We start from the raw sequence: 19,806 nt of genomic DNA on the forward strand, positions 1-19,806 counted from the left end.
CAATTGAATATCGAAATTATATCAAAAATACACCGATAATTTTTCGAAAGATTTTTTTATATCTATCTGTAAAAAATACTTCGGTATCTGCGTTCAGATGCAACCTCCCTATCAGCTGAAGATATTCAGGATATTATTAAAGCTAAAAATTCAATGAAGCGAGCATCAGAAGCTATGGCTAACAAGTACAAAATATCATCACGACGGGTATATCAAATATAAAGAGGAGCCCATCCACAAATAGATCCTAAAGACATAAATCGATTTTCGGAAGAACCTGGTTCGCCTCAGCAAGCAGACCCTGTGGAATGTAATGTTATTTCTGGAAGTAAGGTAAAAAAGTTTGGAGGAAAAAAAACTAAGTCTAAATCCGTTCGTATCTCTGAGTTACCTGTTATTCAGACACCACTAGCTTCAATAAGCTCAAAAAGTTTAAATATAAGCAATGAGGAATTAGAAGCATTTTGTGAGAAAGAAGATAAGAGAGGCGAAAAAATCACAGAAGAAATGAATAGGATACTAGCCACGTAAAAGATATTTTTCATTTAGTTCATTATAACGTAATAACAACTCCTCACATAATTCATTGAGATTTTCTTTAGACTTAAGAGTGTTATATAACATTCTTTCAAGTTCCTCATAACTCACTTTTTTTTTAATGTCTCATTCGCGCTCAAGTCCACTTGGTCCGGAATCGAGGATTCATCACATTCGGGAGTAGTGGTTATACAATTCACCTCGAGCTTGTTCTTGACTTTGTGCATGGTGACTGGAATAATTAAATCCTTACCGTTATGAGAAATCTTTAATTCATCTTTGTCCCAGTCAATTGCACATTTATATTTCTTAAGAAGAGGATTCGAAAATATTAGCATTGGCTTAGAGTATTTTACAACTATAAAATCTTCATATATAGTAAATCTAGGAGCTAAGGTTATCGGTAAATTGTGGACGACTCCAATAGATTCAACTGGCACAGTAGCAATACCACTAAGATCATGTTTTATGGATTTGTCGATTCTATATCCTACGCGTTCAACAATATCAGGTGTTATAATGGGAAGTTCGGCACAAGAGTCCAGTGCCATAGCTGGAATTTTAAGACGCTTAATCTTGCATTTTATAGATGCAATGCTTGTGGTGGGCTCCTTCTTTTTGACGAAATCTATCTCCATAGGTCCATCCAAAACATCCTCTTCATCTGAATCTTGAGCTAAGGCAGGTGCACACTTTTTAGCTTGCTGAATTATGTACGGAAGATAATTCTCAAATTCAATTTGAATGATTTTGCGAATAGTTTCTTCTAAAGACACACGCTTACCATGACTATTTTTATCTGATGAGGCATTATGGGTAGAAGACAAATTATTGTCTTGCTTTACCTTACGAAGATCATATTTATTAGACACCTTAGACTTTGAGGATTTATCAGAATACTCACGTTGCTCAGTGTAATTCACTTTTTTTTTCTATGACTTATGTAAATATTCATATCACGATTTCCGGAGTCTGAACCGGCTGATGAATTATCAGAGTTATAATCATTGTCCTCAGGTTTTGATATATCATCATCAGAAAAAATGGGATCAGACTGTTCATCTACTGTAGCCATATGAACTCGACTACTTCTGGATTTGGAATCTTTAGCGAATTTAGCCAATAAGGCTTCGATTTGTCCTAATCTTTTTTCCAATCCTCCAAAAGGTGAGGACTCTGAGCGTTGTCGCTATGGTGTTTTGGTATCTCTGGTATCTTTTCTAGCAAATTTAGCTAAGTGGGCTTCAATTCGTTCTAATCTTTTTTCCAATCCTCCATTATTATAGTCTGAGAATTCTGAACACTGATACTGAGCTGATTTGGTATCTATGGTATCTTCTCTTACGAGTTTGGTGAGTTTGGCTAAATTAATTTCGATTACTCCTAATCTTTTTTCCAATTCTTGATTAATATAATTATCAAAGATTGAAGCATTATTTGAATTAACTACATTTTCTGATAGCTGTAAACGTTGGGCAAGTTTAGAATGCACCTGCATTGATTCCGCTAACTATGCCTCCAAAGAAGCTATTTTGGAATTTAACTTTTCAAAATTGGCCGAGACTTCATTATTCTGGGAGTGTAGTACTTGAGCCGGTTGTGTTAGTTGTGCTTGTAAAGAGGCTATTTGGGAATTTAATTTTTCAATTTCAGCTGAAGAATTATTCTGATAATTTTGGCCTCCATTTAAATTGGAAGCACGCTCCAGCCACATGTCTTTTAGATTTGTAAAAAATGCATTAATACCAGCAGGAGCGATAGCCCGCATCTATGTATAAAGATTACCTGACAAGTAGTTCTTAAGAAATCCTATAGTTTGTGCATCACCATCCGCTACACCTAATAATAAAGGTCGGATTCTTTTTTCATAAGTATCTGGCGTGTCTGAGGGTAGAAATTTTTCTTGAGTTAATCTTTGAAGTACCGACTGCCGACTACCTACTGTTTCTCGTTGATAATGTGATCTCATCCAAGCACGTAAAGTAGCTGGAGAATTAATATTAGCATTTCCATTATATGGATCTTGGGCAGGAACTGGTAAATATTTTCCTCCCATCTGAGCTTTAAAAATATCACATTTGACAACATCATCGAAATCTCCAGTATTTGCATTTTCAAGAACAGTCATATGTTCTTGTGCAAATGATATTGATTGAATAAGTCTATCTAAATAATCATCAGGAGGTTCTTGGCCTATATAGGGCTTAGTTTTTGCAAGAACCGGTGCAATCATAGTTAATACTGGTAAACGTCTAGCATCTGCCATATTTCCTAATGGGTTATTCTGAAGCGCCAAAATTTGTCCCTGCAAATTTAAAATATTCTGGTTTCTTTGCCTAATCACTAGCTGGAAAACAAACTTTTCACGTAGCAATCCACCAATGCGGGTTTGTTTTCTTGCTATAATAACTAACATCCTATTTACCTGGTTTTGGGCATTGGTTTGCAACTGTCAGGTATTTTGCTGAAGACGGTTAGTATCTCGCTGATACAATAGCTGTTTAGCAAATTTTTCTCGCAATAATCCTTGGACACGCCTATTTTTATCCTGATATGAAAACATCCAGTGACGAGATTCTTGTCTCTCATTATTATAGGCCAGCATAGCCAAGTTCTGCTCTCCTTAAGCATTATCTTTTTCCCTTACAGTTCTTTCAGCCTGAGCTCGGGATTCATTTAATAACTGCTGGAATCGCAGATTTTCATTTCTCATATCCCTTAACTGCTGTATAAGAACCCATTCCTGCTCATTTGTTTCGTTTAATATGTTCTGATATTAATCCCGCTCAGTTGTGGCATTTTGCAAAGTAACCCAAATAGTATTTAACAAGCCCCTGATACCATCTAAAATATTAATAGGATTTGGCAGTAGTGTACCGGCACCTCTAATATGATTTTCAATCTGATCTAACCCTCTGTTAATATTTCCAATAAGATCAGCTGTTGCCATATCTAAAGCATTTATTGAGATTTTTTTATTTATGAGAATCCGGATTCTTGCCTTAAGACGTTCTACCTTATTTTCAAGCTCTATGATTCGGCCATCTTGAATAGACCTAACCTCATCTTTGAATTTTTTATCTTGTTGTAAGATCCTAAGCTGTTTTCGCAAATCAGATATTTCCGATTTAAGTTTCTCTACCTCTTTTTCATGGGCTATGATAGTATTATCCTGTAATGAGATAGTTTGATAACATTGCTCTAGCTCCTTCACAAGAGAACAAAATTTTTTCTCATTACTTTTATTATTGGAAATTTCATCCTGAAGCTCACTACGAAGCTCCTGGTTTGTATCTAAGAGTTGTGAATATGCTGGATCGAATGTTGACATGATATTATTCAGCCCTGATTTATAGAACCATCATATAATCGTGTTTAAGAATGAGTCAACTGCAGATTGTAATAAATCCCGATGAAGAGCTCCATATAGTCTGTAGACTTCTGTTTTATAATATACCTGGCTTTTATACCAATGCCAAAAACCTATATAATGCATACCAGAAAGAAGGATATTCTTTTCGATTGTGAGATATTGCAAAGTGGTTAGTGTATCAATATATCCATCAAATTTATCGACAACCACTACCATGCAAAGCTGAAGCAAGTTTTTCAAAGATTAAGATTCCAAACAAGGTTCAGCAGTGTGACATTCTGCTCCACACTCACGATGATCAGGATGGTAGAAGGATATTCGTTTATACTTTTCTAATCATAGATGTGGCAACACGTTTTAAGGACGCACGCTCAATAATATCGAGAAATAGTTTAGAAATCTGGAATGCGATAAAAGAAGTATTTGAGGATCTTTCTAATCCTCTCACATGGCCAACATTATTAATGACTGATGGTGATGCTTCGTTTCGGAGTGCATTCTTTTGAGAAATGCAACAATACAATGTCCCAATACGTGTTGTCGACCTTTATAGTTTTGAGAGCTTGGCTTTGATTAAAGCGTTTAAGAAAAGAATAGCAGAATTAATATATAAAGTCCAATATGCTATAGAGGGACGATTAACTGACGGAGAGCGATCAAGACTATGGAAAAAAATTCTTAAGAAGTATATTGATTATTTGAATAACAGTAAGACACACCTTATTGGGATGTCTCCAGCTCATGCTATGACTTTGGAAGAAGTTAAATCAAAACCTTCTAGGAAAGCTAAGCGCACAATTGGAAAAGATGAGGAGATAAAGTTACAAAAGGGTACAGCGGTTAGATATTTGTTAAAACCAGGTGAATTGGAAGGAGACCATAGGCGTAGAGCAACTGATCCATACTGGAGCTTGCGTGTCTATAAGATAAAAAGAGTTGTTATTAGGAAGAACCCGCCACAGCCAATCTTATACTATCTTGAAAATGGACCTATTGAATCTACTGCTCATTTGATGGGACGAAATCCCAAAAGACCTTTCAAATTTGAGGAACTTCAAGTAATCGAGGAACCTGATAAAATCAAATATCCACCAGATGAATTTATGTGGAAATATTATCCTACTGAATTCGTTCACTATGTTCAAGTTGCTAATGATAAATTGACTAAAGCCGATCAATATGCTAAGAAGCGTGGTGGCCATTGTCTGGAAAAGACCGGGCGAATAAATGGACATAATGTATACCTCTGGTCCTGTGAAAATGGTGTGCATCAATGGGAGTATCTATTAAAGTATATCATGAAAAAATTTGAGTGGTGTCCTCTATGCCACCATACTACTGAAAGAAATTGCCGATACATTTTTAAGGATTTGCTAGGCAAGAAATTCCCATCCTGCAGACCATCATTTTTGAATGGAATGCAATTAGATGGTTATAATGAAGAATTAAAATTGGCTTTTGAATATCATGGATCCCAACACTATAGTCTTAATTCAATGTTTCATAAGAGAGGCCAGATAGATTTAGATGAACAAAAATCCTGAAGCGAGACATATGTAAGCAAGAAGGTATATGTCTTATCTCGGTGCCCTACACATGTGACCTTTTTCCCTACATTAGGTATATGCTAATCAAAAAGGGATATTTGGATGATGCAAGTGGGTAACCCAATCTATTGGGCAAAGCATTTATTGCCAGAACTTGAGAAATTGTTACATTATTTTTCGATATAATAATTAGTTGGATCAAATCATGAAATACGTAATATTCGCAGCGGACGAAGTCAAGCCCTCGAAAAAATATCAGGGTGATCTTCATGCACCGGCATGGCCTTTTCGAATTATAGTTGCAGGGGCTAGCAATTCGGGTAAAACGAATATGATTCTAAACCTGCTGGTGATGAACAAATTTTACTATATGTTTAGGAAAAAAAAGAGTTCTAAAATAGGTGAGCGCAATGTTAAATGCAATGACGTGATACTTTGTGGCCACCATCTTAACGAGCCTAAATATAGAATTGTTCGAAACTTTTATAAATATCTTGCGCAAGATAAATCCAAGCCATACTATTAAGATATTACATTCTCTACACTCACTCCTGATAAAATTCCAGATCCAAAAAAGTTCAATGTTAAAAGAAGTAAACTAACGATATTTGAGGATGTCTGCTCAGACCCTCCAGCTATACAGAAAAAAATTATTCCATATTTTAGTAGAGGTCACCACGAGAATATTTCTTCTATTTATGTCTCACAAAAATTTCACAGGATTTCTACGGATATTCGTGAAAATGCAACGCATATTGTACTCTTCAGTAGTGGAGGTTCAACCCGAAAACTTGCTAACATTATAAGTCCTTATACAGATGCTGATCCGCACAAAGCTTCAAAGGTCATCGATGGTTATTTGAAATAAAAGGAATTTGTGGTCATCGATATAAATAAACCGAGATCTGAATCCTTTTCACTTTGATGGGACACTCCGCTCAATTTGGAAAAGGAAATCGAATCGTTGGGCAATACTTCCAACTAGCTGTGCCGACAACCAATTACCTGATAATCATTTACCTGCCAAATCCCGAAATGTGTATTTTTTCTGAACCTCTAGGTCATATTCAGATTCTCTATGTCGTTTCGCCCATAAATCTCTTTCACAATTGCTGGAATACGTTTCCGGTTCTGTAGTTACATCACTGTACTTCGTGTAAGAAAGAATCTGATCAACAAAAGCGATAATTTTTCTATCCTTGGCAGAGATAACATCCTCCAAATGCCGTCATTTATTCTCTAATAGGTCAATAGACTTTTCAGCCAATGCAAGAGCTTTTTTCGTATCAGGGATTATACTCTTGAAATAAGCTACCGAATTTGATAATTTGGCGACTTTCTCACCACTTTCCTCTAAAGACTTGGTCATAGCTACCTCACGAGACTTATACTGTTCTTGCAAATCGAGAAGCTCTTCAATCTTTTTTTCCAATACCTGCTTTGATATACACAACTCCTCATTTTCTTGCCTTAACGAAGTTTCACAGTCGCTAGTAATAGGCTTCATCTTCTGACACTTTTTTTGCTTAATATAATTTCCAACCGCCTTATTTAACAAATCTTCCACTTCGGGATGGATACTACTTGCCTGTTCTATCGATAATGGATGTTTTTGTGAAGTAAGACGTTGCCATGTATCTATTTTGATGGAACGAAAAAGCTGGTTAAGTTGCTTTGAGTAATATACGTGAAAAGATGGCGTTAGTATACCGGTCATTTCTTATAGATAATAAAAAATTTTGAGAATTTTATAGATTCAGAAATTTGCCAAGAAAATTTTCTGGGACATAATGATGTTTCTCGAGGAAAATGCTAAGAATTTTTTTATTATCTAATACACTGCTTTATTAATAATATAACTTAATAAAAATTACATGTATGAAATCTCTATTCTATGAATTTTTGGGGGTCGTAACTGTTACTACCATTTCACTAGAACTATGCTCACTATCCCCAGAGTCAGAACTATATAATGTTTTGTGAATCGTACATGTGACGGCCGTTCTCAGAGTCATCAACGCATGTATAAGCGGGTATACGGCATTTGGGGAAGTCATATGCAACGGAATTGTTGCCTCCTCTATTAAACAGTACTTGTAAATTCCTGATTCTTTTCACATAGCATAAAGTTCTATAACATCGCCTAGAAATGGATCGAGCGGAATATGAATGATTTATGAATATATAAAAAAATAGAAGTAAATTATTCGTACCTGCGATGTTAATAGTGAATATGGTCAGATTCTGCCTCCTCGATAGTTGGTTAAATATCTTTTTAAGGTTTTTTATATTCCTCGTGGTGTCGATAGAATCCTTGGAAAAACGTATTAATTTTTTGTGATCACGATCCCGCTTATCTTGACTGGAATTAGGTCTACCGATCTCAAGATAAACAATTTCAAGTTCAGCATTTTTCTGAACTGGGCTACCATCATATAATCGGCTCTTCAGGCAATTTTACGAGAACCTTTTCGTATGGCACTAGCTGAACTCCCTTCTTCACTCCTTAATTTAGAAAACATTAATTATAGCAGATATGATAGTGGAGTAATGAAACTTTTTGAGCTAAGCCTACCATATATCCCATGCTATCGGGTTTCCTGGTAAATCGCTCATCATTATATTTAGTAATGGCGCAAGCACCTCACAAACATATGATCCTTCATTTATCAATTTCCCTTCTTTATATATGCATCATATTTTGGCGATTTCCAAACCTTGAGCCTATAATTATTTATTGGTTAATGAGCAAAGTAAAAAATTATATAAACAGATTTCGGCAATAATTGCTCGCCAGTGACTTACATAGATTCTAATATCCGTTTTGTTAAATCTTGTAATTCTTCGGGCTTATCCAACCATTCTCCATAATTAATATTACCCAAAAGTTCGTCTATGTTAATTTTCAATTCTTCGTTTTGGATAAATTCTTTATAAGCTTCCATTATATCATGATTCTGTTCTAACTTATATTTTTGAAATGGTTCCTTAAAAATATCAGAAACTGATCCAGGCATATTTGTAAAGGGTTCTGACTTGATATCTAGAACACCTGAACAAATCGGATGATCGAATCCAAGATTCTTCACATTTATTTCCTCAAGTTCTGTTTCTATTCTCTCCCACATGGTTTTCTCATAACTAGCGCTCTCAGTCATGCATCGTCCAATGTCACGCTTCAAAGATCGTAAATTTGTATTTGCATCTTCATACCAGGCTTTTGTATCGATTACTAACGCTTCCATTTCTGAGAGTGAACATAGATCTTTGAATGCAGTTGCGACCTAAAATGTATTTAAAATTAGTCTCCAAGGCTCGTTTGACAAATAATTTATTTTTACATCACGGGATCAGATTAGGTTTTCATTTTCATAAAGTCTCAAATGCCGGCAAAATGTTTGGTATGTAGCTATATGGTATAAAACTAGTTACTACTGTGTGGGAAGTAATAATATTACAACAGACATCAGCCTCTTCGCTAGTGATAATACCATACTAGAAAACCTAAAAAAAACATGTCATCATATCCATATATTCATTATGAAAATAGTTTATCACATTACCCGTTTCGCCAGTTTTTTTCCAGTGCCGAAATTTTGAAGCTTCTTTTTTCGTTCAATGTTCTCTGAGGGGACTTGTTCTAAAACTCTTTTCAGAACATTTTCAAAGTTCTCTACCTCCTTTTCAAGAACACCTGTCCATCCACCTTGCTCCACTCATACGAACAATGCTGTGGAAATCCTGACGATACTGAGAGGCTCTCTCGTTAAAAGGAATTCTTCCATATTTTAATATAGTGAAAGTTAAATATTAGTGAAAAGCTTGCTAGGCGAAGTAAAAAATAATGTACAGTAAATTTTAATACCTTTTCGTCATACTGCCTTTTTAAATGTCTCGCATTCCCACATTCTCATTTCTTTGAGCACGAGTTCTGTGTTTGGGAAGAGATAGGAGAAATATGCAAGGCACTTTACGCCAAAATTTTGTGTTCGAGAATAAGGGCATGTGGAATGTGCATTGAAGATCTAGATATTTTCAAAGGGTATTGGGGATAATGCATATACGAAGTTTTTTTTCCGCCCGACCGCTTAATACTAAGATCCAGTAACATATGTTCAGCTCAGAATATAATAGAAATAGTCCGTCCTTCCAGAGCAAATATTCATATCAGTAATGCTATTCCGTGAGAAAAAATTCGAAATATTTTTTGGGGGGATCGATTTATGTGTGAAATTATTTTGTCATACAAGCATAGTTTCACAGATGATTTGTGGAGTATCATCTATTACATCATATATACTTAACGAGGATCGAAAACATGCTAATTTATGTCGCACACTGTTCTCCTACATGAATTGTGGCGGAGCAAAGTAAAAATAAATCGATTTATTGTATTATTATAATAATTATGCTAAATACTGAATACATGGTATACTGTATTATTTTGATAAATAATTTATGGCTCGAAAAACTCGTTGCACATATTCAACATTATTGTTAATATCTGAGAAATCTATAATAGTTAAGTCTCCATCGATAGTACTAATATAGGAAGATTTGAACATGTCAATTTCTAGCGAATTACATGGATATAGTTTACCTTCCTTTTTACATTTATATCACGCATATTCTGAAATTTTAACAAAGTTTGTAACAATATTGTTATAATAGTCTTTAGTAGTACGGTAATGTCCAGGATTTGCTAGATATTTTAGCATAATAGTTCAATCACTATAACCAACGAATCTATAATCTTGCTGATACGATTTTATAAAAGTAACTATATATGCTACAGTAGTTAGTCGAACATATAACTGGTCTTTCTTATTTTCTGCCCAATTATGTGGAGTATAATGACAATACAAATCACGCAATCTAGGTTCATTCTGATGATGTGCAGGTACATCTCTGGCTAGAATTCTTCGACCAAAATAGTTTACATATTGATCATCAGGAATTCTTATATCACGAGGAGTTATACCTAAATATTTCTTCTCGTCAGGAGTATTATCATTTCTCACTATATTTCAAACTCGTTTTACCCAAGTTTCAGGTCTCAACTTAAAAGTTCTCCAAGCCCGTTGGATAACTTTTGCACTATTAATTAAACAATTGACATACCTTTTCCTATTTTCAAATTCATATGCATAACTAAATTTAGCCCAGTATTTACTGAATATAAAACCAAATATTTGATAAATCTTTTCAATCTCGTCATCACTTAGTTCTGATGATACTCCTTTTTTCACATTTTTCTGTATAGGATTAGAATATGCAATATGCCTTTTTGCTGTTTTAGCAATACATTTCTTCAGATGATCATTACCACATTCAATGGTATTTTCACGAATAATTACTAAGGAGTCACATACAGTGCAATAAATATGAAATGAGCATCTCCCAGTTTTAAATTTCCCATCTTTATATGATCTTTCAATCATTTGAATAAATCCATTCTTCGAAAAGTATTTTGGGTTATATTCGAGAAGTTTCTTAAATGGATAATGAACACAAGAACACCACATTTCTGGTGTTTCACCACTATACTTATATTGCAGATTGTTCAATGCCTGCACTACTGCAGGATTCAAACCATTATGGTTGTTAGATTTAGCCATTTTACAGATATAGGGAGTTTATAGCGAATTTGATGATTTATAGCGGTTTTAAAGACTTATAGCTATAGCAAGTATATTATAATAAAATATCATATTCATTTTTATTCGATTGTTCAGGTGAAAACAGATTCATATTTTTTTTGATTGCTCAAAGAACTTTGGGTGAAATAAAAAATAAAGGCCGAGACATGGCTCATCCCATTATAACGATGTTTTATTATTTCTGAAATAAAAAATGTTGCCCAAGCAACTGATACATAAAGTTGTGAATATATCGCTGTTACATTAATGCAAATAAAAAAATATTAATTATCTGTGGCTAGTACAGTCCTGATTTTGCTACAATCCATTCACTCGAACTAGATCTAATATCAGCAATAACAATTGCATGATCTTCAACTGCCACAGGTTGCTTTTCAGGAATAGTTGCAATTTGTGTGTCACTCTCGTTCAAAGCGAAAAGTTGAGGCCTAATAGATTCCGGATCAGCTAATACAAAGTATAACCTGTCTTTATTATATAACCCGTCTCCATTATATTGGACAGCAAGCCCTCTTCTAACATTAGTAATAGTATATCCGCCGGTGCCTTTTTCTTTTTTAACATACCATCGCTGATCTTGATTTACATCATCAAGATTGCAGAGACCAATTCGATCAGCAAATACTGTCCAATAATAATATGGAGCTTCCTTCTGTTGAATGGTATAGGTTCCATCTTGAACAGCATCTATAGTACCACTAAAAGAACTATTAAAAAAGTAAGTATTAATAATAAATAATTAGCAAGAGAAAAATTTTACTTACGACATTTCGTTGTAATACAAAGTTTTTTTGATTTAACGAGGTTTAGGAGGCCTCTTTAAATAATGATGAAGCCATCTTGATTTGTGTACCAAGTTGGTATGTGCAATGTTGACAATTCATGTATCACACATACCAAGACTTGGCATGAGAAATTTTATGTTTTAATCGCCCCAAAATTTGATGTTCAGATAATTTTTTTCATTGTATTCCTGCATATCAGTAAAGGCTTCAATGGAGACAAAAACAATTTGCACATGATAAAATTCGCTTAATATACTTAATCAGTGCCAAATCAGTTTGTGCATGAGAAAATCATATTTACACGGAACTTGGAAATGGGACTTAGAATGAAATGTTCAAGGTATACATCGTGTTTTTATGCGATCACAGATGACAATCATTTTGCATTGGCGATTATATGATAAGATTTTTATTTTTCCGGAAATGTGTATGCGTTATGGATTGCACAAATGTATCAACTGACCATCGCCTTTGCAATTCACACATTTTAAAAAATCAAAGTAAAGCTATTTATTATATTTTTCGTAAAGTAATACATGAGAAATAGGCCGGCTAAGAAAAAAATGAAAGTAAAAATGATAGAGTAGTAGGATGTTTCAAGGGAGGAAAGGCATAAAAGAACATGCCTGCTTGATAAGCCTGCTGAGCCTTAATCCATGTAGTGGGCAGTTCCTTTACCTGAATGTAAATGTGATTACATATTAATAAAAGATACAGTATTGTGATTATCTCAAATGGAAGTATAAAACGGGAATCATTTTAATTCTTCGATTGTTTACACGCATAATGACGCTATTATGTATTTCCCTCAAATGAAAGTATAAATCGGGAATCATTTAGTTTACTATCATGAGAGTTAATAATCATCTGAATAACACATGTATTGATTTATATTTACATTTGTAAAACGCACACATTTTAAAAATCAATCAAAACATTCTTTATTGCAAAGTAATACATGAGAAAGGGCCAGCCTGCTATGTAAAAATGAAAGTAAAAAATAATAGAGTAGCAGGTTGTTTCAAGGGAGGAATTTTGCCGAGCCCCAACCCATATAATGGCAGTTCCTTCCCCGCTACTCTGCATTATTATTAAAACTAGCTACCCATGTGTTTATCTGATTAACAGTACCAACTGTATTGCGACCAACACCACTATAAAAATTTTTCACTGTTGAGATTTTAATACTCCCTCCAAGACTACGAATATCTACCGCTATCGAGTAACACATCTCATCAAAAGTATAATTCCTCACCTTCATAAGTCGATCAAAGTGTTGTTTAAAGCGAATTTTAATGTCTCCAGTAATATCAAAAATTCCAGATAAATTGGAACTTCCAGAAGAAGAGCTTGGAGACAAATTAGTTGAAGAGTCTCGCGAATTAGTTTCAGATTCATTGGTCGAATTAACTTCAGATTCATTGAACACACTTTGTTGGTCAAAATCGGATCTTTGAACTACTGCGTAATGTTGATTTGTTTCGTTTTGGAGATTTTCGATAACAACATTAATTCTGCTAAATTCATTATGGCAGGCTTCTTCGATATTATTAACTTTCGTAGTTATGTTATTGACCATTAAAAAAATTTTCTGTGCCTCCCTAGTGAAGTCATCATCACATGCCTTATTTTTTTCAGCTTCCGCGGTAAGTTTACTATTAAGTTCAGTGTTAATTTTGCTGAACCCCGCATTAACTTCTTCATTAAGTTTATTATTAAAATCATTATTGATCCTGCCGAGTTTCGCAGTGAAAGTAGAATTAATATCGGAAATACATGTGTCAAATTTATCATTAAGTTCAGTAAAGATCTGGTCATAAAGTGACCTCTTTCTGATTTCCGGTATATTATTTAGTATACCAAGATCGATGAGAATTTTGATGACATGTGCGGAAAGTTCATCGGAAATTTTTTGTTTGAGATTTGACCACATGGTAGCGATCCCCATGATTAACACTGGACCAATGAACAAAAAAACAGCGGTTAAGGTCAAAAAAGGCATGACTCCCGAAGAGTTGAGCAATGATAAACTGGACATGATTAGGCGTAGTAATTTTATTAAGAGATTTTATTGGTGGATCAAGTTTTTTAGATATACTTTTTTTAATATGCAATCTCTTGCGTAAATGCGCTGGAAAAAAGGTTTATTTTATACTGTATACCTACTACGCGCGAAAAGAGAATTTAACCCGATTTAAATATTAGATCAAATAAAAAATTACGTTGCTTCATTATGTGTACTTGTCATTATTACATTTTTTCATAATTATATTTTTTCCACCTAAAGCAATAAAATGACAGCCTGGATCCCGTCCAATAATAACAAATGTCTCTCCCTTGAATTGTAATAATAGCGCTTAAAAAAATCCGAAGAAATCCGATTGATGCCTAGTTGGTAACTGATTTTTTCAATTTGATACCAATCGGGCTGCCCGATTGATAGTTGATTTCTGCCAAAATCCAACAACAACCGGCTATCATCCGGGCTGCCCGATTGGTGACAAATTGAGAGTCAATTGATGGCTGAACGATGGTCAATTAATGGTCAATTGATAACCGATTGATGACTTATTGGATTTGCTTAATCCGACAGCAATCGGGCAGTATCTGATTAATGACCGATTGGTAGCGTATTAATGACCGATTGATAATGTATTGATGACTGATTAATAGCTGATTTGTAATAGCCGATTGGTAAAATCAGTTTTATAAAATGTTTATGATGCACCTATTTTATTTATTATATATTTATTTACGCATTATTAATTACAAATTATTAAAAATAATGGTTTTAATTCCAGCCTACATGCGCTTTATTAATTACAATTTACAATATATTCAAAAATTTGATTGTACAATCATAGTTGTAAATATAATTTATTTCAAATGGGAACTTATATCAATGTATACAATCATAATAAAAGTAATATGATTAAGCGAAAATCGGTACGTTTTTGTTTCTGATTGTTCTGATTGCTAACAGGAACGAATTTAAAAATAAAGAATTAATAAATGTTATACATTAAACGAACAAACAAGTTATTAGAAATAAATGGTGATGAAATCTTGCTTACCAAACTCCTAACGAATGTCCGTCAGAAATCGAGTTTTCCAATTACTGAAAGTAGGAACAGCTTAAAGACCATCATGTTAATCATCGAATGAATGAAATTCGTCAAAATCGATAGATATACAAATTCGTTTCTAAAAATGAAATAAAATACGGTTCATTTCTGATTTTTTGAGAAATCTTGCGAATTAGAATATGAATAAGGACGTACATTAATCAATCAATCAACATGAGCAACTATTTAATAAAGAACCGCTGACAAATGCAATAATTAATTTTTGCTCCTCGGCACAGTACTTCTACATTTCGTCAGAAATCGAGTTATCCAATTGCTGAAAGTAGGAGCAATTTAGATCTGACCGAAACGTTAATTATTGACACGTTAAATATCTCAAACGAATTGTGCTAGGAATGAACTCACCTTTAAAGTTCGTCAAAACCGGTAGTTACACTTCGCTTCTGATTGAAGAAAATGAATTTAAAAATATATGTCGGTAGGGTGAAAATCGGCAGTGTTTATTTCCGATTTTCGAGAAATCTCATGTATTAGCTAATCCTACAAAATATGAGTAAGGTGTACGTTAATCAATCAATCAACGCAACCATTAAATGGCACGATCATTATTACATCTTCATCGCTAGCAAACTGAAGGCTTTTCACTCCTTTTGATATACATGAAAAAATACACATAACTATGTTATATATCAAAAAAAAGCATACCTATTTTACTCCATTAGCCCACCATAAAACTGGTCATAGTTACTGATATCAGAGATGAGTTTGCCGATTGCTGAAAGTAGGAACAATTTAAAGATACCGTCACGTTAATTATCTAAACGAATTGTGCTAGGAATGAACTCACCTTTAAAGTTTTTCAACACCGGTAGATACACTTCGTTTCTGATTGCAGAAAACGAATTTAAAAATATATGTCAGTAGGGTGAAAATCGGCAGTGTTCATTTCCGATTTTTGAGAAATCTTATGTATTAGCTAATCCTACAAAATATGAGTATATCAATCAATCAACGCAACCATTAAATGGCACGACCACTACATCTTCACCGCTAACAACAAACTGAAGGCTTTTCGCTCCTTTTGTCTTTGAAGTATCCGTTACGAGATAGTATTCCCAACGTGTGATTTTACAAAAAATGTCCGCCCTTGATGTGGAAGGTACTTAGGAACCACCTCGTCTTCCGATTAATGAGACCCTAGATCAGAGGAGGCTAGCCTATCAGGTACAAGCACCTTACAACTTCATCCCTAGGTCGTCAAAAATCTCGGGTGGTTCCAGACCACAGCGTACTATATGTAAAAATATGCATGAAAAAAAATACATAACTAGAATGTTATATCAAAAAAAAGTATACCTATTATTACTTACCATAATACCATTAGACCCATCAGTCAGGCTTGCCTCTAAATGAAGTTTATCAAAATCGGTATATATACATTTCATTTCTGATCGCTGAAAACGAATAAAGTTTATTTCGTTAGAAGTGAAGATCAGTACAAATATTCGCTTACCATTTTTAAAGTTACACTCAGTAAAATGAAAATTGAAAGAAATATGCATTGTCGTTCTATATTTCACTTCGATTGAGTGTGAGGAGCAAAGAAGTATTAAATTCATCAAAAAATCGGCATGTTCTCGTACCTATAAAAACAGGAGGATATTTGAAACACAACTCAATGAAACCTGTTTTACAAAAAGGAAATAGTGAAGGTTAGCGATAAATAACAGTTTCCGTATCTGTCTCCAGAATAAAATTGGAATATTCCCGTTCACGATTGTTGAATGTGAAAGTGCTTATTATTATTAATTTGTTATAAACTCGTACAGCTAAGTAACTGACATACCAGTATGTCAACCATTGTCAGTGAATGAGTCCAATAATTTCACACCATATATTATGGGCGTAGAAAGTAAATGGTGATATAATAAGCAAAAATAAACAAAAAATAGGCAACGCATTCGTAAGATGGTATAAGAAAAATTCACAAATAGGCAAAACGGCAAAAGAAGAAAAATTCGCAAATAGGCAAACGGCAAAAAGAAGAAAAATTCGCAAATAGGTAAAAAGGTTTTGTTGTAAACAAAATGTGCTTATTTCCATATTTATCGTAATCAAACAGAGATCTGGCCAATCAGATTAAATTTTGATGATCCAGATTATACATGTTGCCGAAACTTTTTTTCAATTTCGGCTTCATTTCGGCTCCAAAATATAGCTACTTATAGATATATCAATAAATTTTTTTAAACCTCAGATAATTTGGGCCAGATCTGCAGCAACTTTTAGCAGACTTCAGAAAATTTCGGCATAATCTGTAATAATTTCGAATCGGACTTTAAAGTTTTGGCCATATATTAAATATAGGTTGTCTGAAATTCCAGAGCCCTGCCGAAATTATGTAAGTTGGTCGAAATTCCTCAAAAGTTCTTTCATAGGTTCTTCAGACCCGGATTAACCTATTTGAAGCCTAATTTCAGCCAGATCTATGAAATCAGATGATTTTGCTTTGAAGAGTTTGTCATGTGGGCAAAATAGCCGAAATATTTCGGCAACATGTATAATCCAGATCACTAATCAAATTGGACTATTTGCGTATTATAACAATATATTTGCAAATACGGATACCGATTTATTAGTTAGCCCGACTCGTGAAATTTACAAAATTTAGCAACTTTGCGTATATATGTCGATTTCTAAATTAATGTCAAAAATAATCTGGCTGGTAATCCGCAGCTAGATTAGCTTGATATATCGGTATATCGGTATGATTGTCAGTTGATGAAATAAAATAAAAAAATTAGGTATTGTGAAAATTGAACCAAAAAGGTTGTCTCAGTCTTTAATTTCTTTTCAATCTGTTTGACTCAAGCATTATATTTACTGATATATTTATTAAATTTACTGATATTTATTAAATTTACTGATAGATTTATTAAATTTACTGATATATTTATTAAATTTACTGATATATTTATTTATATTTATTAAATTTACTGACATATTTCATTTATTTTGTAATTTACTAATCGCCTTGGCAACTGGATTTTTTAATGGCCCATCGTAGCCTAATTTCATCCAACTAGGCGCGCTATTCAGCACCGTTTCTTCAACGTATTCACTAGGCTTGTACACCTGTTCACGCTTTTTGTCGCCTTTTGTTGTATTACTGTCAACATAGTACAAAAATCTGCGCAGTTTTGTTTTAAAATGAATTAGCATATGCCAGTTATATGTAACCCATTTCAATAAATTCACTTACAGTACTGGAGCGCCATCGCAGGTTACGCACGATGATTATGTTTTGCTCGTCCTCGTTTTCTGAAATTTCTGGGCTATGATAGCCGTTTTCTGTGATTATTGGCCGCAATTCTTCGTTACTAAACTTTTCAATCAACAGATCATTAATTTTTTTTAAATTGTTGATCGTCTTTGATCTTTTTTTTCTTTCTATTTTATAAAAAACTCGTAAATAAATAATGATGATTAGGATGATTAGTAAAATATAACATTTATATTTACCTCCGATCATCGTGAATTTTGGTGTTTTCGTCCTGTTTCTTTCTTTATATCATTTTCTGATTTATTTTTGACCCGAAGATTGTCCCTTTTGTGGCGGTGCCGCTGATGGATCATCTCGTATATGACACCTTCCCCTATGGTGTAGGTGTCAAGATCCAATGTTTTCATTAAATTTGGCACAATCGTTTTAACTACAAGATCCTTTTGAAGCTCGAACATTTTTTCGATATCTAATTGAGTTTCCTGAAGCATTCTTGCCTGATTCCAGAATAGATCTCTCTAAAAATATATTATTATCAGTAAATTTATAAAAAATAAAAAATACAGCGAAAGTTTTGTTTACCCTTAATGCTTCTCTCAAATCTTTGGGCATTTCAGATACATGTTGGTATCGTCGTTCTTTTGACCTTTTTCTTTTCTTGTCATCTCTTAGCCTAGAATCAGAATCAAGAATTTGAGTGCCTTCCGGGTTTAATTCTATCAATTGTATATTGACCATTAAGCAGTGAATCAGAATGTTTAGAACACAATAAGCAGAATTATACGACATACTAAATGTACCTAGTTCCGATTCCGATTTTGATTCTGATTCCGAACTAGATTCGTATAAGATTTCTGATTCTGGGCTGCTTTTTGTATAAATTTATAAATATATCTCAATTTTTGATAAGTTAACTGACACGAAGGGTTACTTACTCTTCCTTACGAAGCTTTTTGTTTCCTATTTTGTAAACTCTATTGAAAGTTATGTTGAAAAAAAAAGAGAAAGTTATGTATCAGTTAGCCTCCGAGGTTCTCTGGGATAAAAAAGGTCCGGTTCTTTATCTATTAGGAAGCCTTGTTAGTAGAGGGCTCAGAAGCCTTCGGGCTTTTGACTTCGGTCGTTGCAGAAATCCAACGACAAGATTTTATAACTTTACTTACTATAAAGGACTGAAAGAACTGAAAATTTTAGACCAAAAAAAAAAAGACTTATAATATGGTAAAAAAGAACAACGTTTCGCTCTGCAATATAATTAATTCGTGAATGTCGGTATCGTTCTTAACCCACCACACGATGCTGACCCGCATAATATATTTTAATAAGGGTCAAGATGATGTCACCAGAAGGGTCAAGTCCAATATTTTTGCAACTAAATCATTTGAGCGAATTACCAAAATGGACGGACCGCGTGATAATTTTCTGGTTTCGCTATAGTAAAACCCGATTAATATTAATTTTTCATTAATACCCTGTACAATTTCCTATCTTCACATGCCATTAAGCAATAATAGTCTATTCAGACCGGACTAATA

At 33.9% G+C, this 19,806-nt stretch overlaps 10 protein-coding genes across 10 annotated transcripts; 2 read left to right on the forward strand and 8 right to left on the reverse strand.

The window, feature by feature from the left end:
* Positions 1 to 153: 153 nt before the first annotated feature.
* OCT59_027709 (uncharacterized protein) lies at positions 154 to 531 on the forward strand (the record flags this gene model as incomplete). Its single annotated transcript, XM_066137176.1, has 2 exons — positions 154 to 207; positions 292 to 531. 2 exons carry the CDS (start codon positions 154 to 156, stop codon positions 529 to 531), a joined length of 294 nt encoding a protein of 97 aa, XP_065993590.1.
* A 113-nt stretch (positions 532 to 644) lies between these two features.
* On the reverse strand, positions 645 to 1,612 carry OCT59_027710 (uncharacterized protein; the record flags this gene model as incomplete). Its single annotated transcript, XM_066137177.1, has 2 exons — positions 645 to 1,459; positions 1,516 to 1,612. 2 exons carry the CDS (start codon positions 1,610 to 1,612, stop codon positions 645 to 647), a joined length of 912 nt encoding a protein of 303 aa, XP_065993591.1.
* Positions 1,613 to 1,726: 114 nt separating this feature from the next.
* OCT59_027711 (uncharacterized protein) lies at positions 1,727 to 2,803 on the reverse strand (the record flags this gene model as incomplete). Its single annotated transcript, XM_066137178.1, has 3 exons — positions 1,727 to 2,047; positions 2,126 to 2,253; positions 2,323 to 2,803. 3 exons carry the CDS (start codon positions 2,801 to 2,803, stop codon positions 1,727 to 1,729), a joined length of 930 nt encoding a protein of 309 aa, XP_065993592.1.
* A 510-nt stretch (positions 2,804 to 3,313) lies between these two features.
* Positions 3,314 to 3,868, reverse strand: OCT59_027712 (uncharacterized protein; the record flags this gene model as incomplete). Its single annotated transcript, XM_066137179.1, has 1 exon — positions 3,314 to 3,868. The coding sequence occupies one exon, from the start codon at positions 3,866 to 3,868 to the stop codon at positions 3,314 to 3,316; it is 555 nt and encodes a 184-aa protein (XP_065993593.1).
* Positions 3,869 to 4,419: 551 nt separating this feature from the next.
* On the forward strand, positions 4,420 to 5,454 carry OCT59_027713 (uncharacterized protein; the record flags this gene model as incomplete). Its single annotated transcript, XM_025327460.2, has 1 exon — positions 4,420 to 5,454. The coding sequence occupies one exon, from the start codon at positions 4,420 to 4,422 to the stop codon at positions 5,452 to 5,454; it is 1,035 nt and encodes a 344-aa protein (XP_025171222.2).
* Positions 5,455 to 8,126: 2,672 nt separating this feature from the next.
* On the reverse strand, positions 8,127 to 8,702 carry OCT59_027714 (uncharacterized protein; the record flags this gene model as incomplete). The annotated part of the gene is made up of 2 exons (XM_025320498.2): positions 8,127 to 8,181; positions 8,263 to 8,702. The coding sequence occupies 2 exons, from the start codon at positions 8,700 to 8,702 to the stop codon at positions 8,127 to 8,129; spliced, it is 495 nt and encodes a 164-aa protein (XP_025171224.2).
* Positions 8,703 to 10,181: 1,479 nt separating this feature from the next.
* Positions 10,182 to 11,075, reverse strand: OCT59_027715 (uncharacterized protein; the record flags this gene model as incomplete). Its single annotated transcript, XM_066137180.1, has 2 exons — positions 10,182 to 10,477; positions 10,631 to 11,075. 2 exons carry the CDS (start codon positions 11,073 to 11,075, stop codon positions 10,182 to 10,184), a joined length of 741 nt encoding a protein of 246 aa, XP_065993594.1.
* A 319-nt stretch (positions 11,076 to 11,394) lies between these two features.
* Positions 11,395 to 11,886, reverse strand: OCT59_027716 (uncharacterized protein; the record flags this gene model as incomplete). The annotated part of the gene is made up of 2 exons (XM_066137181.1): positions 11,395 to 11,824; positions 11,882 to 11,886. 2 exons carry the CDS (start codon positions 11,884 to 11,886, stop codon positions 11,395 to 11,397), a joined length of 435 nt encoding a protein of 144 aa, XP_065993595.1.
* Positions 11,887 to 12,977: 1,091 nt separating this feature from the next.
* On the reverse strand, positions 12,978 to 13,850 carry OCT59_027717 (uncharacterized protein; the record flags this gene model as incomplete). Its single annotated transcript, XM_025320499.2, has 1 exon — positions 12,978 to 13,850. One exon carries the CDS (start codon positions 13,848 to 13,850, stop codon positions 12,978 to 12,980), a length of 873 nt encoding a protein of 290 aa, XP_025171225.2.
* Positions 13,851 to 18,516: 4,666 nt separating this feature from the next.
* Positions 18,517 to 19,009, reverse strand: OCT59_027718 (uncharacterized protein; the record flags this gene model as incomplete). The annotated part of the gene is made up of 2 exons (XM_066137182.1): positions 18,517 to 18,789; positions 18,854 to 19,009. 2 exons carry the CDS (start codon positions 19,007 to 19,009, stop codon positions 18,517 to 18,519), a joined length of 429 nt encoding a protein of 142 aa, XP_065993596.1.
* Positions 19,010 to 19,806: the final 797 nt, after the last annotated feature.

Source organism: Rhizophagus irregularis, chromosome 7, assembly GCF_026210795.1.
Source record: "Rhizophagus irregularis chromosome 7, complete sequence".
NCBI lineage: Eukaryota > Fungi > Glomeromycota > Glomeromycetes > Glomerales > Glomeraceae > Rhizophagus > Rhizophagus irregularis.